General features: G+C 50.6%; 1 protein-coding gene across 1 annotated transcript; it reads right to left on the bottom strand.

Annotated features, from left to right (window-relative positions):
- Window positions 1-1018: 1018 nt before the first annotated feature.
- On the bottom strand, window positions 1019-7234 carry ALKBH5 (alkB homolog 5, RNA demethylase). The gene is made up of 4 exons (XM_077274338.1): window positions 6414-7234; window positions 4005-4085; window positions 2460-2600; window positions 1019-1882 (listed from the first exon to the last, which is right to left on the bottom strand). Exons 1-4 carry the CDS (start codon window positions 7091-7093, stop codon window positions 1696-1698), a joined length of 1089 nt encoding a protein of 362 aa, XP_077130453.1. The 5' UTR covers window positions 7094-7234; the 3' UTR covers window positions 1019-1695.
- Window positions 7235-14751: the final 7517 nt, after the last annotated feature.

Genomic DNA, 14751 nt, shown 5'->3' with positions numbered 1-14751 from the left:
TCGCTTTCTGCAGTGTTCACATTGGGGCTTATGATGGGCGCCATGAATGACCTGGTGCCGGTACTGAATACAGACGACACTACATGGACGATCGGAGGCTGAACATGTGAACGTTTCCGCAGATCGTGGCCTGATCCCCTGCACAGAACGGATTATCCGCAGAGGCCACCAAACATAGCTCTGTACCCAGCGACTGAGCCGGCAGAAGACTAAAAATACACCCGCCACGTGGAGAAGGTCAATGTGAGGAGCGGTAGGGTTACTGCAGAGCAGGCAATGGGGTGTACACTGTAACATCATCCGGGTGACAGCAGCGCAGAGTATGTCAGGAGGCTTCAGCATTACAGTCACCAAATCTCCAACCCCAATCAGGAAGTCTCGTGGCGGTGAGCAGAGCATTTATGGCAAAAAAACAGGACCCAGACTGGCACCGCGATAGCAAGAAATAGCATGGTGGTGCCACACGAGCCAACCTTCATTATATTCCCACCCCATGAACCTAAAGTATAAATCCGAACATGGCAACCATAGCTAAATGCAAATATCCAGGGAGAAGCCAAAATACCAGAAGGAAGGTTAGATCCTCCATCTGTTACCCACATCTACCCAAAACGTGGTATAGAGAATCTACAGGGGCACACAAACATGGCGGCCACAAGAGAGATCATGGGGCTGTGTACCAGTTATGTCCAGCTGCCCCCTCCATTCTCTGCACCAAGTAAGAAGGGGATACCTGCTATATCAGTGGGAAGGGGGGTGGGGGTTCACTCCTAACACGAGTACCCCCCGACTGAATGACGTGCACTATACTGGTAACCCCCTCTTGGTGATCGGCTGGGGTCTGAGTCACAACTGCCACCATAATACCCCAATAAAAGGGGATTATTTCTGCACTTATGGTAGAGCAGCAACAACCCCCTGCCCCCATCAGATATATATTTTTTTTTTTTTAAGCACAGCAGAGCCCCCCTTTAACGTTCACATGAAGGTCCCGGCGCTCGGATAAATAGAATTGGTGGAGATTTCAGCAAAACAGAATTTAATTGGATAATTTACAGAGACCTGGAGGTGTACAGAATAAAAAGAAATCTGCTCTTATACTTTATTATTAGTGAGTATACTAGAAATAAAAACTTCTGGATTCCTTGTAACTTAATATTAAATCATCTGAAAAGACATCAAGGACCATTCTAACAATTTTTTTTCTTCTTACAATAAGAGGGGAGAAAAGAGTGTGTGGGGGGTGGGGGACACAGCAGCCTCCGCTGCCGCCTCGGAGGATGGTGCGCGCACCGGAGAGTGCTTCATCGTGATCTCGATGGATCCTTCTGAACTTAGGGACAGAAAAATAAAAATCGAGTGGAGGAAAAAAAAAAAAAACCGTGTTCAATGAAATATCAAAAAAATCAGAACAGTCCTCCTGTGAGCCTTGGATTTACGGTCTCCTGGCAGTGAGCGCCGGCTGCCACACCAGCGCTGACAAAGACCCAGGGACATACTCATGGGAAACGCTGCCCACCCGAATAAAGGGGTTAAAAAATAAAGAGAAAAATAAAGTGAGATTGGATCCAGAACATGGTGCATACATTTATAGGAGACAGGACTGGGCTTTCCAATGCAGCCGGAGGAGGAAAATCCTATATTTATATAGATCCAGAATCCACCGAGCGGGGGCAGGGTCCGGGCGCAGCGCTCTCAATGGCGCCTCATTTTTACTTTGCGGGCAGGGCTGTCCTCGTCCTCTCCCGTGTCTGTATAGCTGTCCACATAATCATAAGGCCTCCGCCAATAGTTCTCAGAGCTGAAGTTGCTTCGTCTCCTCGGTTTTGGTAAAAGCACGGATCTTCTGTTCTCCTCTTTATCCATTTCCAGAACCCGAGGCCTGTGAGGGAAGGCAGGGGTTAGGACAAAACCCAATTCTGTTCTCTCCCCCCCCTCCCCCCCGTATCAATCCTGTCCTGACATACATTACATACTACAGATTCTGTAGGTGGTCCGCATTCTCACATTTATAGCAACTCTCAATCCCCCCACCATTTTTAAAAGATCTCTACTTGCATTCAACTTTACATCAAGGGACCCCCAAAATAATAACACTCATTGAAGTGCCCAACCGGATGAATAGGACATGCACGCGCCCTGGTGCGCCCCTTGTAGACGCGACAGTCAGCACCTCACAATGCTGGAGGGAGGAACAGGAGCAGCCCTTTAAAAGGGGATGTGTGTCTAAGTGAAGATCAAGGAGGTCACCGCTGCAGCCCTATACACAAAGGCTCGTGAGGAGCCCCAAAAAACACAAACCCCATTAAGAGGAATTTTTCTGGATACTATAATGACCCAGAAGCATCTGTCTGAAGCCAGTTGTATCCACCCAGCTCTATAGGTGCCACACTGCACCCTCTGTATGGCAGAGCCACGCACGAGACCCCCGCTGCTCAGTGATGGAGACGGCCACTTACCGGTGAGCGGCGTCGGGGTCGGCCTTGCGGTGAGACCGCTTTGGTTTCAGGATGTGTTGTCTGTTACTGCCAGATAACCTCTCGGGGTGGGAGCTGCTGCCCATAGACTTGGTCTCCAGCCGCGGAGCTTCTGTTCTTGTTCTGTAATATGTAGGAAAGCCCAATATTAAAAACTCATTTATAAATTGAATTACCGTATATACTCTAGTATAAGCCGAGATTTTCAGCCCAACAAAATAAGTACCCCTCTCGGCTTATACTCGAGTCATGGAAGGCAGGGGGGGTTTGAGACGCCTGTCAAATACTCACCTGCTCCCAGCGCAGTCCCCGCATGTCCCACGGTGTTCGGGCACGGCAGCTTCTTCCCCTGTTCAGCGGTCACTGGTACCGCTCATTAAAGTTATGAATATGGACTCCACTCCCATAGGGGTGGAGCCGCATATTCATTACTGTAATGAGCGGTGCCACATGACAGCTCACTACAGAAAGAAGCTACCGCTCCCGGAGACGTGGGACATGCAGGGACCGCACCAGGAGCAGGTGAGTATGTCATATTCACCTTTCCGCGTTCCGCCGCCGCCTAGTCTTCCGTGTCCTCTGCAGTGACTGTTCAGGTCAGGGGGCGCGATGACGTATTAGTGTGCGCGCCGCTCTCTGCCTGAACAGTCAGTGCGGAGAGACGGGACGGTGAGGAGCAGCGACGAGAGGTGAGTATGTGATTTATTTATTTTTTTAAAGTGCAGCAGCATTACATGTGGCACAATGCTGTATGGAGCATTATATGGGGCCATAAAGAACTGCATGGAGCATTATATGGGGCCATAAAGAACTGCATGGAGCATTATAAAGGGCATCTATGGGGCCATAACTGCATGGAGCATTATATGGGGCTCCTGATTCAATATGGATATTCAAAAACACAACCTACTGATGTCTCAATTAATTTTACTTTTATTGGTATCCATTTTTATTTTTGACATTTACCGGTAGCTGCTGCATTTTCCACCCTTGGCTTATACTCGAGTTAATAAGTTTTCCCAGTTTTTTGTTGCAAAATTAAGGGGGGGGTCGGCTTATACGGTATGTACAGATTTTGCAACACACACCTCCTATGCCTCCCAAGTAAAATAAAAAAAAATTTTTAGAAACATTTGTAGGTCACTGTTTTCGCCATCATGTTTATGGTGAATATTTCCCTCCACCGATCTATACACATGATGTTATTTGCCCTCAGATCAGGCCAAGTCTAGAGCGGGGGGATGGCAGGGGGTCTGGGTACTGGAGACTCGCTGCCTCGCATCACTGAGGCTATGGTTGCGCTAGCAGTGATGTGGAGGAGCCTTATAAGCCGGTCTGCGAGGACCACCGGTGGCACCCGTCATCCTGGCACTGCTCTCACCCTCCTCGGCACAGGGTCATTTCCACTATGCGGTTGCCAGTCTCCTGCATGTGACCCTGTTTGCCCATTTGGTAACATGAGGTCAGCGCCAGGTACCAATGATGGCCCCAACGAGACTCGGCCAAATGCCTAAGAACAAGACTCACTTCCTAAGTATGACGACAGCGCGCCGCTCCTTGATGTCCTGGGGTCGGATGCAGTGCGTGATCTCGTCGGCGGCATATCCACTGCAATAGAAAGAAGACAGTGAGCCGAGGATACAGCGTCACATGACGAGGCAGGAATATCAGGGGGCGGGCGGGCCCGATAGCAGAGAACAATAGCTGATGCCACTTCGGCACCCATCCTTCCCCACACCTCCACTGCTGCCGGAGGCCCATTTCTTTGCGGAGGAAACACTATAGTGATGGCTGGCATGCAGGTTTCCGTCAGACGGGCAGGGGGCAGCGCACATCCGGGTACTGCTCCTTACAGATCCCATTACACACCCGAAACTTTCCCATTAGGGGCCCCGAGGAGGAGGAGATGGCGGAGTGTTACCCAATTAGGAAACCACCACAACACGGGGAGGGCAGCGTCATCATAGGGATGAAAGACAGAAGTAGTCAGCAGGCAAGCGTTCATATAAAAGTACAGCGACCCCCCAAAAACAGGAAATGACCCACACAAATAGTGTAATCGCAGGACCGCCACTACAGCTGCCATGATACCCAGAGGGCATGGGCTACAGCACTTCCCATATCCAACTCAGGAACCAGGGGGCTCAGTCTGAACAACGTCAGCGGGCACAAGTAATTCAGACAGGGGCATCTGACCAATGTATGGGGGCACATGGCTGCTTCACCAATCCGCCGTATCTTACTCATGACTACATTATGGGACGAGAAGGAAGACGTAGACCCGAGCGCCAGGGAGAAGAGGAGCAGATGAGGGAACAGAATAAAGCGACCTGAGCATAATCCAGATCAGAGCACAAGTGGATTACATGACGGATCCTCCGGCCCCTCCATGGTGACGCCACCTGTCAGGACATGGTGCCCGCCCCGGCCCCCCGCACACACCTGGCTTCTCTATAGGGAAGCACGAGCTCTGAAGATGAAAATAATCCCTTGGCATCAGCGGCCCCTGCACCTGGAGCCCACGTGACGCGTGCCCCCTCCCCCGCACACAGCTCCAAGTCACCGACACTTGGCTGCCCTGCGACCACCGGAGACGTCGAGGAGTCACATGGACGGGCCTAGCAGGATCTGCTATACTATGTAATGCTGTCAGGACATGCTGGGAGTTGTTGTTCCCCACACCACAGACATATGATCTGTGTCTACAGCTGCAACCCAGGGGTCAGAGGAAAGGAGGAGCAGTCATGGTAGAAGCCACACTGGAGAGAGATAGGTGGCATTAGAGGTGGTCTTATACCCCCCCCCCCATGTACGACCCATGGGGCAGAGCCCATGTGCACGGTATTAGAGATGGCGGCTACTGCCGTCTATGGGGGCTCCCAGACCATGGGGGCAGGAGGAGGTGACGGCCATGTGCCCTAGTATGGGGCGGGGGATGTCCGTAACGCGGCTGCAAAGTTGTGAAGGCGCCATCGATGGGCACAAGCTCCGCACCTCCATGCCAAAAAGAGCAGATTAATGCCAACCACCATACATCAGAAGGCCGCGGAGTGCGGGATCAGGGGTCCGCTGCGCTAACTGCAAGTGATCATGTGATCCGGTACATCCGGCCCACATGTGACACTGGAGCAAACTAACGAGTGAGGAAGGAGGGGGGGGTCATGGGACGCCGCAGAGCAGTGAAGTAGACTACATGGAAGGGGGGATATGGAGGGGAACCACAAGTCCCAGAGAGCAGGGGAGGGGCACAAGAAGGAGAGACATGGAGGGGGAGGACCACTAGTCCCAGGTACTTAGGTGGGTGTGGAGGGGGGCTACAAGTACCAAACAGGAAAGAGACATTTAGGTGGTGGAAAAAAACACTACAAGTCCCAGCCAATAAAGTGAGAGATGAAGGATGGAAGAACCTCAGGAGGGAGAGAATAGCGGCAGGATAAGAGACACTACAAGTCCCAGCCAGTACAGTGGGGCAGGCGGAATGGAGGGGGGACGGGCAAGGCATTTACAGGAGGGAGACTACAAGTCCCAGCTAGTAAGGAGACAGATATTGGGGAAGGGAGGAAGAGACATGAAGGGGACCACAAGTCCCAGCCATCTGATAAGAGGGACATGGAGGAATCTACAAGGCAGGGATGATGGATGAATGGAGGGGAGCACAGGGCAGTAACAGGAGGAAGGCTATGGAGAGGACCACAAGTCCCAGCAATCTGAAGAGGGGGGGGGGGGGACACGGAGGAAAGCTATGGAGGGGACCACAAGTCCCAGCAATCTGAAGAGGGGGGACACGGAGGAAAGCTATGGAGGGGAGCACAAGTCCCAGCCATCTGAACAGGGGGCGATGGAGGCAGGCTATGAAGGGGAGCACAAGTCCCAGCAATCTGAACAGGGGGCCATGGAGGGGGGCACAGGCCGTAGACAGGCCGCAGGCGCCGGTACCTGAGCACGGTGACGCTGCCCCGGCGGACCGGCAGGAAGAGCACGGGCTCGGACACCCGGATCGGCTTGAACTGGAACTTGCAGCCGAAGCAGAGCGCGGAGTCGCTGAAGAAGGACACGGAGACGATCGGCCGCTCGAAGATGTGGATGGGGTCCACGTGGGAGACGATGCAGCCGCCGGGCTGGTAGTCGTTGATGACGGCGCTGTTGACGAAGCCCTCGGGGATGACGCGCTTCTCCACCAGGCGCCGGATCACCAGCTCGTGCACCCACTCCGGGATCTCGTCCACCTCGCCCTTCGGGTAGAGGCGCTCCTGGCCCGGCCCGCGCTTCTGCAGCTGCGCCCCGTACGTGTAGCCTTCCCCGAAGAAGTACTTGTTGCGCAGCGGCGCGCGGTCCACCGTGTGCTCCCGGTACAGCCCCTTCTCGGCGCGGGACACCACCTCGTCTATCTTGGCCTCGATCCGGGAGCATTCCTCCGGGGAGAAGAGCCGCACCTGCCGGATCCCGGAGCGCACCTTCCGGGCCTCCTCCTCCTCCCCCTCCGACACGGCGCCCTCCTCCTCTTCCTCGGTGTCCGAGGCCGGCTGCTTTCGCTTCTTCATCGCGGCAGGCGGCGGGGGCTCCCGGGACAGAGACTGCAGCTTCTCCCGCAAGTCGCTGTAACCGCTGGAGGACATGGCTCACCCGGGGCTGGAGACGGGCATGGCCGAGGATTCAGTCAGTCAGGCGGCCGCTTCCATTCACCACAACCGGAGAGCGGCTCTCTCGCTGCGCAAGCGGCCGCCGCTGTGACAGGGCCGCTGTGAAGAGCTCCTTAGTAGGATTGGTCAGACGACCTGCCAATCACTCTGGTAGGCGGGGCTGCCGTGTGACGCAGCAATCCTCATGAAGCCCCTGTAAAGTGGGGCTGTCCATGTACTGCCTGCCCATTTTTTCGACATTTCACTTTTCTTGCACTCAAGTATAAACAGTCTCAGCCTGTAGAATAAAGCGTATAATAGGAGTAAATAATTTTCTGTGCTATTGCTCTGTCGGCATAACATTAATACATGTTTATTTAGGATCAGGCGCTTCGGGCACCTTTTGTTTTGGTGCTGTATTATAGTGTCGACGTGACTGGAGTAACGTTTTCCAGGGCGAGGAGTACAAATATGGCTGCTGGTGAGCTGCTTTCTGGTGTACCAAGATGGCTGCTGATTGACAAGCCGGCTTTAGGCTCCTAGCATTGGTTAACCGCCCAATCAATCACAATAATGGGCGTGGCGATTTACCGGTAAGGCCACTGATAGAAGGACCCAGAGGTCTGCGGCTGTCTACCTATGTGCCTGTCGTGATAGTGTAGAGTCCACTGTTACATATGCAAACCGGATACAATGTTCGGTGCTCGGTCAGAAACAGTTACACGTGATTCCTTTAGTTATGTCTATGACACCAGTAGAATTAGGAAATGTTACTTTGGTATCTGGCGCCCAGGACAGCTTTTATTTTGATACCACGTTGATGTAAGAAGGCTCATGTATTGCAGGACCTGGAGTACTAAGATGGCTGCCGTATGATTTCTGGTGTACCAAGATGGCTGCGGCTCAGTTGTATAACTTTGTGATTTCCGCATTGTGAGATTACTTAGAATTAAACTGACATTTTATTCACTAAATATGGTTTTCTCTTTAAAAGAGGCTTAAGGCGTAGCTATGCCCCCCAAATAGTTTGGGCTGAACTACAGTGACCATTGTCATATTGATTTACTGATCCAATCACGAAAGAGAAAACAGAGAGATCTGATCTCCCAACGCTGAGCGTCTCATGATTGGTGTGGAGTCTATGAAACAAAATGACATGTTCAGTTCTGACCCATGAATCTCCTTCTATGGTTTGTGGTATCTGCCCTGACAGCCAGAGAGAAAGAGAGTGCGCCCAGTGTCTAGAGAGCTCTCACATAACCTGTGCCAGAAAGAGAGCGCTGCTATAACCTGTGCCAGAAAGAGAGCGCTGCTATAACCTGTGCCAGAAAGAGAGCGCTGCTATAACCTGTGCCAGAAAGAGAGCGCTGCTATAACCTGTGCCAGAAAGAGAGCGCTGCTATAACCTGTGCCAGAAAGAGAGCGCTGCTATAACCTGTGCCAGAAAGAGAGCGCTGCTATAACCTGTGCCAGAAAGAGAGCGCTGCTATAACCTGTGCCAGAAAGAGAGCGCTGCTATAACCTGTGCCAGAAAGAGAGCGCTGCTATAACCTGTGCCAGAAAGAGAGCGCTGCTATAACCTGTGCCAGAAAGAGAGCGCTGCTATAACCTGTGCCAGAAAGAGAGCGCTGCTATAACCTGTGCCAGAAAGAGAGCGCTGCTATAACCTGTGCCAGAAAGAGAGCGCTGCTATAACCTGTGCTATAAAGAGAGCGCTGCTATAACCTGAGTCAGAAAGAGAGCGCTGCTATAACCTGTGTCAGAAAGAGAGCGCTGCTATAACCTGTGCTAGAAAGAGAGCGCTGCTATAACCTGTGCCAGAAAGAGAACGCTGCTATAACCTGTGCCAGAAAGAGAGCGCTGCTATAACCTGTGTCAGAAAGAGAGCGCTGCTATAACCTGTGCCAGAAAGAGAACGCTGCTATAACCTGTGTCAGAAAGAGAGCGCTGCTATAACCGGTGCCAGAAAGAGAGCGCTGCTATAACCTGTGTCAGAAAGAGAGTGCTGCTATAACCTGTGCCAGAAAGAGAGTGCTGCTATAACCTGTGCCAGAAAGAGAACGCTGCTATAACATGTGTCAGAAAGAGAGCGCAGCTATAACCTGTGTCAGAAAGAGAGCGCTGCTATAACCTGTGCTATAAAGAGAGCGCTGCTATAACCTGAGTCAGAAAGAGAGCGCTGCTATAACCTGTGCCAGAAAGAGAGCCATGCTATAACCTGTGTCAGAAAGAGAGTGCTGCTATAACCTGTGCCAGAAAGAGAGCGCTGCTATAACCTGTGCCAGAAAGAGAACGCTGCTATAACCTGTGTCAGAAAGAGAGCGCTGCTATAACCTGTGCCAGAAAGAGAGCGCTGCTATAACCTGTGCCAGAAAGAGAGCGCTGCTATAACCTGTGTCAGAAAGAGAGCGCTGCTATAACCTGTGCTATAAAGAGAGCGCTGCTATAACCTGAGTCAGAAAGAGAGCACTGCTATAACCTGTGCCAGAAAGAGAGCGCTGCTATAACCTGTGCCAGAAAGAGAGCGCTGCTATAACCTGTGCCAGAAAGAGAGCGCTGCTATAACCTGTGCCAGAAAGAGAGTGCTGCCATAACCTGTGCTAGAAAGAGAGCGCTGCTATAACCTGTGCCAGAAAGAGAGAGCAGCTATAACCTGTGCCAGAGAGCGCATGAATAACCTGTGCCAGAAAGAGAGCGCTGTTATAACCTGTGCTAGAGAGCGCAGCTATAACCTGTGCCAGAAAGAGAGCGCTGCTATAACTTGTGCTAGAAAGAGAGCGCTGCTATAACCTGTGCCAGAAAGAGAGCGCAGCTATAACCTGTGCCAGAAAGAGAGCGCTGCTATAACTTGGGCTAGAAAGAGAGCGTTGCTATAACTTGTGTCAGAAAGAGAGCGCAGCTATAACCTGTGCCAGAAAGAGAGCGCTGCTATAACCTGTGCCAGAAAGAGAGTGCTGCTATAAACTGCCAGTAAGAGAGCGCTGCTATAAACTGTCAGAAAGAGAGCGCTGCTATAAACTGCCAGAAAGAGAGTGCTACTATAAACTGTCAGAAAGAGAGCGCTGCTATAACCTGTGCCAGAAAGAGAGCGATGCTATAACCTGTGCCAGAAAGAGAGCGCTGCTATAACCTGTGCCAGAAAGAGAGCGCTGCTATAAACTGTCAGAAAGAGAGCGCTGCTATAACCTGTGCCAGAAAGAGAGCGCTGCTATAACCTGTGCCAGAAAGAGAGCGCTGCTATAAACTGCCAAAAAGTGCTACTATAACCTACAAAATTACAAAGGGGCTGACAGCACTCACTCTATTGGGGCACCCGATCCATGTCCAGGGAACCTTCCTGGATACTCAAGACCATCCAATATCCAATGATCAGCGCTCCACTCGGGTGTAGAAGTCTCCAAAGTGCTTTATTTAGCCATGATAGAGAAGCAACGTTTCGACTAACACTTGGTCTTTATCAAGCATGCATGAGCGCTGTTCATTGGATATTGGATGCTACTATAACCTGTAACAGAAAGAGAGTGCTGCTACAAATAGTCAGTGAGTTCACCGCAGATCATTCTAGTGGTGATGAGGTCACCACAATTCAGCCCAGCCCGGAGCCTCAGTGACCCACGGTAACTCGCGGGTCACACATTCAACAGCGGTTCTCAGCCTGGACGGTCGAATCTTGGCACCGACCAAGGTTATTATTATTATTATTATTTATTGTTATAGCGCCATTTATTCCATGGCGCTTTACATGTGAGGAGGGGTATACATAATAAAAACAAGTACAATAATCTTGAACAATACAAGTCACAACTGGTACAGGAGGAGAGAGGACCCTGCCCGCGAGGGCTCACAATCTACAAGGGATGGGTGAGGATACAGTAGGTGAGGGTAGAACTGGTCGTGCAGCGGTTTGGTTGATCGGTGGTTACTGCAGGTTGTAGGCTTGTCGGAAGAGGTGGGTCTTCAGATTCTTTTTGAAGGTTTCGATGGTGGGCGAGATTCTGATGTGTTGTGGTAGAGGGTTCCAGAGTAGGGGGGATACGCGAGAGAAATCTTGTATACGATTGTGGGAAGAGGAGATAAGAGGGGAGTAGAGAAGGAGATCTTGTGAGGATCGGAGGTTGCGTGTAGGTAAGTACCGGGAGACGAGGTCACAGATGTATGGAGGAGACAGGTTGTGGATGTCTTTGTATGTCATGGTTAGGGTTTTGTACTGGAGTCTCTGGGCAATGGGGAGCCAGTGAAGGGATTGACAGAGGGGAGAGGCCGGAGAATAGCGGGGGGACAGGTGGATTAGTCGGGCAGCAGAGTTTAGAATAGATTGGAGGGGTGCGAGAGTGTTAGAGGGGAGGCCACAGAGCAGGAGGTTGCAGTAGTCGAGGCGAGAGATGATGAGGGCATGGACTAGGGTTTTTGCAGATTCTTGGTTGAGGAATGAACGGATTCGTGCAATATTTTTGAGTTGAAGTCGGCAGGAAGTGGAAAGGGCTTGGATATGTGGTTTGAAGGAGAGATCAGCGTCAAGGATAACCCCGAGGCAGCGAGCTTGTGGGACTGGGGAGAGTGGGTAGCTGTTTACTGTAATGGATAGGTTCGTTGGGGGGGTCACGTGAGATGGGGGAAAGATGATGAATTCTGTTTTGTCCATGTTAAGTTTCAGAAATCTAGCGGAGAAGAAGGATGAAATAGCGGACAGACATTGAGGGATTCTGGTTAGTAGGGAGGTGATATCTGGTCCAGAGATGTAGATCTGTGTGTCATCAGCATAGAGGTGATACTGAAAGCCATGAGATTCTATGAGCTGTCCCAGGCCAAAGGTGTAAATGGAGAAGAGCAGGAGCCCTAGGACTGAACGTTGTGGGACTCCGACAGATAGGGGGCGAGGTGAGGAGGTGGTGTGTGAGTGGGAGATGCTGAATGTCCGGTCTGTTAGGTATGATGAGATCCAGGATAGGGCCAAGTCTGTGATGCCAAGGGATGAGAGGGTCTGTAATAATAGGGAATGGTCCACTGTGTCAAAGGCAGCCGACAGGTCGAGGAGGAGGAGGACAGAGTAGTGTCGCTTGCTCTTGGCGGTTAAGAGGTCATTGGTGACCTTAGTTAGGGCAGTTTCAGTGGAATGGTGTGAGCGGAAGCCAGATTGTAAGCGGTCAAAGAGGGAGCAAGAAGAGAGATGGGAGGACAGTTCAAGGTAGACGTGTTGTTCCAGTAGTTTTGAGGCATAGGGGAGAAGTGATATAGGGCGATAGCTAGATACAGAGGATGGGTCAAGAGAGGGCTTTTTGAGGATAGGTGTGATGGAGGCATGTTTAAAGCTTGAGGGGAAAACACCAGTTGTTAGTGATAGGTTGAAGAGATGGGTTAGGGTTGGGATGAAGATTGTGGCGAGGTTTGGGATGAGGTGGGATGGGAGCGGGTCAAGTGCACAGGTGGTGAGATGCAATCTTCAGAGTAGAGTGGAGAGTTGATCTTCTGTAATGGTGGAGTAGTTGGTTTTGGAGGTGGAGGGTAGGGAAGTTGGGAGGAAGGGCTCTTGGGGTTGTTGACCAAAACTGTCTCTGATGTTATCAATCTTCTGCTTGAAGAATGAGGCAAAGTCTTCAGCAGAGATAAGTGGGGAGGGAGGAGGTGCTGGGGGACACAGGAGAGAATTGAAGGTGTTGAATAACTGTTTAGGATTGAGAGACAGGGAGGATATGAGAGATGAGAAGTAGGTTTGTTTAGCTGTGGCGAGTGTGGTCTTGAAAGTATTGAGGGACTGTTTGAATGCGATTAAGTGGTCGTTGGAGTGGGATCTTTTCCATCTGCGCTCAGCAGCCCTGGAAGCTCGCCTCAGTTCTTTGGTCAGGCTGGTGTGCCAGGGCTGTCTGTTGATTTTGCGAGCTTTGGTATGTGTAAGTGGGGCCGCAGATTCCAAAGCTACAGCTATTGTGGTGTTATATAGAGCGGCAGCGTCATCCGCATTGTGTATGGAACTTATGTCTGTGAGAGGGAGGAGGGATTCAGAGAATGAATGTAGGTTGAAAGGTTGAAAAGTATTTACCCCCAGACATGGATAACGACGTGGGACAGAACGACAGAAAGGTGAGGGGTATTGTTGTGTTTTATTTTTGTTTTATTACAGGAGATGAAGTGGAATTAGGCATTTGGTGAGTAACTGTGTTTGTTCTTTTTTAGACTTGGGGGGGACAATATCTATGGCCTCTTACCAGCCTGAGAATACCAGCCTCCAGCTGTCTACTTTAGCTTGGCTGGTTGTCAAAAATGGGGCGGACCCCACGCTGTTTTTTTTTAAATTATTTAAATAATGAAAAAACAGCCTAGGGACTCATCTATTCTTGATAACCAGCCTTGCTGACAGCTGAGGGTTGCAGCCCACAGCTATCAGTTTTGCCTGGCTGGTTATAAAAAGTACAGGGGAATCCCACCTCATTTTTTTTAAGTTATTATTTATTTACAGCGCAGGCAGCTGATAAATACTCCTATCAGCCGCCACCTGCTTTCACTGTTATCAGTTGAATACAACCCTCAACATTCTCCCCTGCTAGCGCTGATCGTTGGGAGAACAGTGGAGAATGATGAGAGCCGTCTTTAGCACCAGGCGTCGGGGAACAGCGCTTACTGTACCGCTGATTCCCTGGCGCCGGTATGTGACACACTCATGACACAAAGATGTCATCGGTGTGCACATGTGTGGTATTTTTTGCGGATCGTGCTTCTGTTAAAAAACGGACATGTCAGTGTGTTTTGCCCACGGACACACAGTTCATAGAAACAAACTGACATGCCGGAAAAAGACTCCTCCTGTAAACAGTGTCTGCAAGAGAGTGCTCCACATATAGGGGTCATCAAGAGAAGGCCCCCATAACCAGTGCCAGAAAGGCAGTATCCCCATAACCAGTGCCAGAGTGGGTGTCCCCATAAATAAGCGCCAGAAAGAGAGTACACCTATAAACAGTGCCATATACAGTGCGAGTGTCCCCATAAGTAGCGACAGTCATATCAATTTTTGTTTGACCCCTTTTCCATATCTGTAGGGGGGAAATGGTTGTGACGGGTTTTAGTTCTGCCCAATTATCTCAGGTGATGGCATCCAACGCAGCTAATTCTCCCCCCTTGCTGGCGCCGCTGGCATCGTAGTGCGTCCTCCTGTCCTGCTTTGAACCTCGCAGTTTTTCTCCTCGCTGATCTGCCAGTTTGATTAAGCCGACAGGACCTGCTCCCCGATCCACTGTGACAGGTTCACTGTTCACACAAAATCTCGCTTTTGTTGCTACGTAGAACGCCCCGGGCAACACGGGGTTAAACCAGCATGAACGTGCATGTGTCATTACCGCTGCACGGATGATCCCCACCCTCGTTTCCTGACTTCTACGCGCCAGATTACTTGCCAACATCATATATACAATGTCTTAAAAAAGTATTCATACCCCGTGAACTTTTCCACGTTCTCATACGTTTCATCCGCGAACTTAAATGTATTTCATTGGTTGGTATTTAATGTGTTACCAACACTAACTAACGAGTATTTGTGACAATTAAATGGTACATGGTTTTGTAAATATTTTAAAAATATTTATCTAAAGATTGTGAGGTGCATTTGTTTTCAGCCTCCTGTAGTCCTAAATAAAATCCTGAGTGACTAATCACCTGCCGAAGTC

The sequence above is a fragment of the Ranitomeya variabilis genome, chromosome 7, assembly GCF_051348905.1.
Source record: "Ranitomeya variabilis isolate aRanVar5 chromosome 7, aRanVar5.hap1, whole genome shotgun sequence".
In the NCBI taxonomy this organism is placed as follows: domain Eukaryota; kingdom Metazoa; phylum Chordata; class Amphibia; order Anura; family Dendrobatidae; genus Ranitomeya; species Ranitomeya variabilis.
Note: the sequence above shows the minus strand (reverse complement) of the source record. Positions and strands in the feature narration are given on the sequence as shown.

Bases quoted from the DNA above. Each gene is read 5' to 3' on its own strand.
- ALKBH5 (XM_077274338.1), bottom strand. From the start codon at position 7,093: ATGTCCTCCAGCGGTTACAGCGACTTGCGGGAGAAGCTGCAGTCTCTG. The intron at 2,601-4,004 runs GTGAGTCTTGTT...TACATATTACAG, and splicing joins GCTGTCGTCATACTTAGGAA to AACAAGAACAGAAGCTCCGC. The intron at 1,883-2,459 runs GTAAGTGGCCGT...CTTCCCTCACAG, and splicing joins GACCCCGACGCCGCTCACCG to GCCTCGGGTTCTGGAAATGG.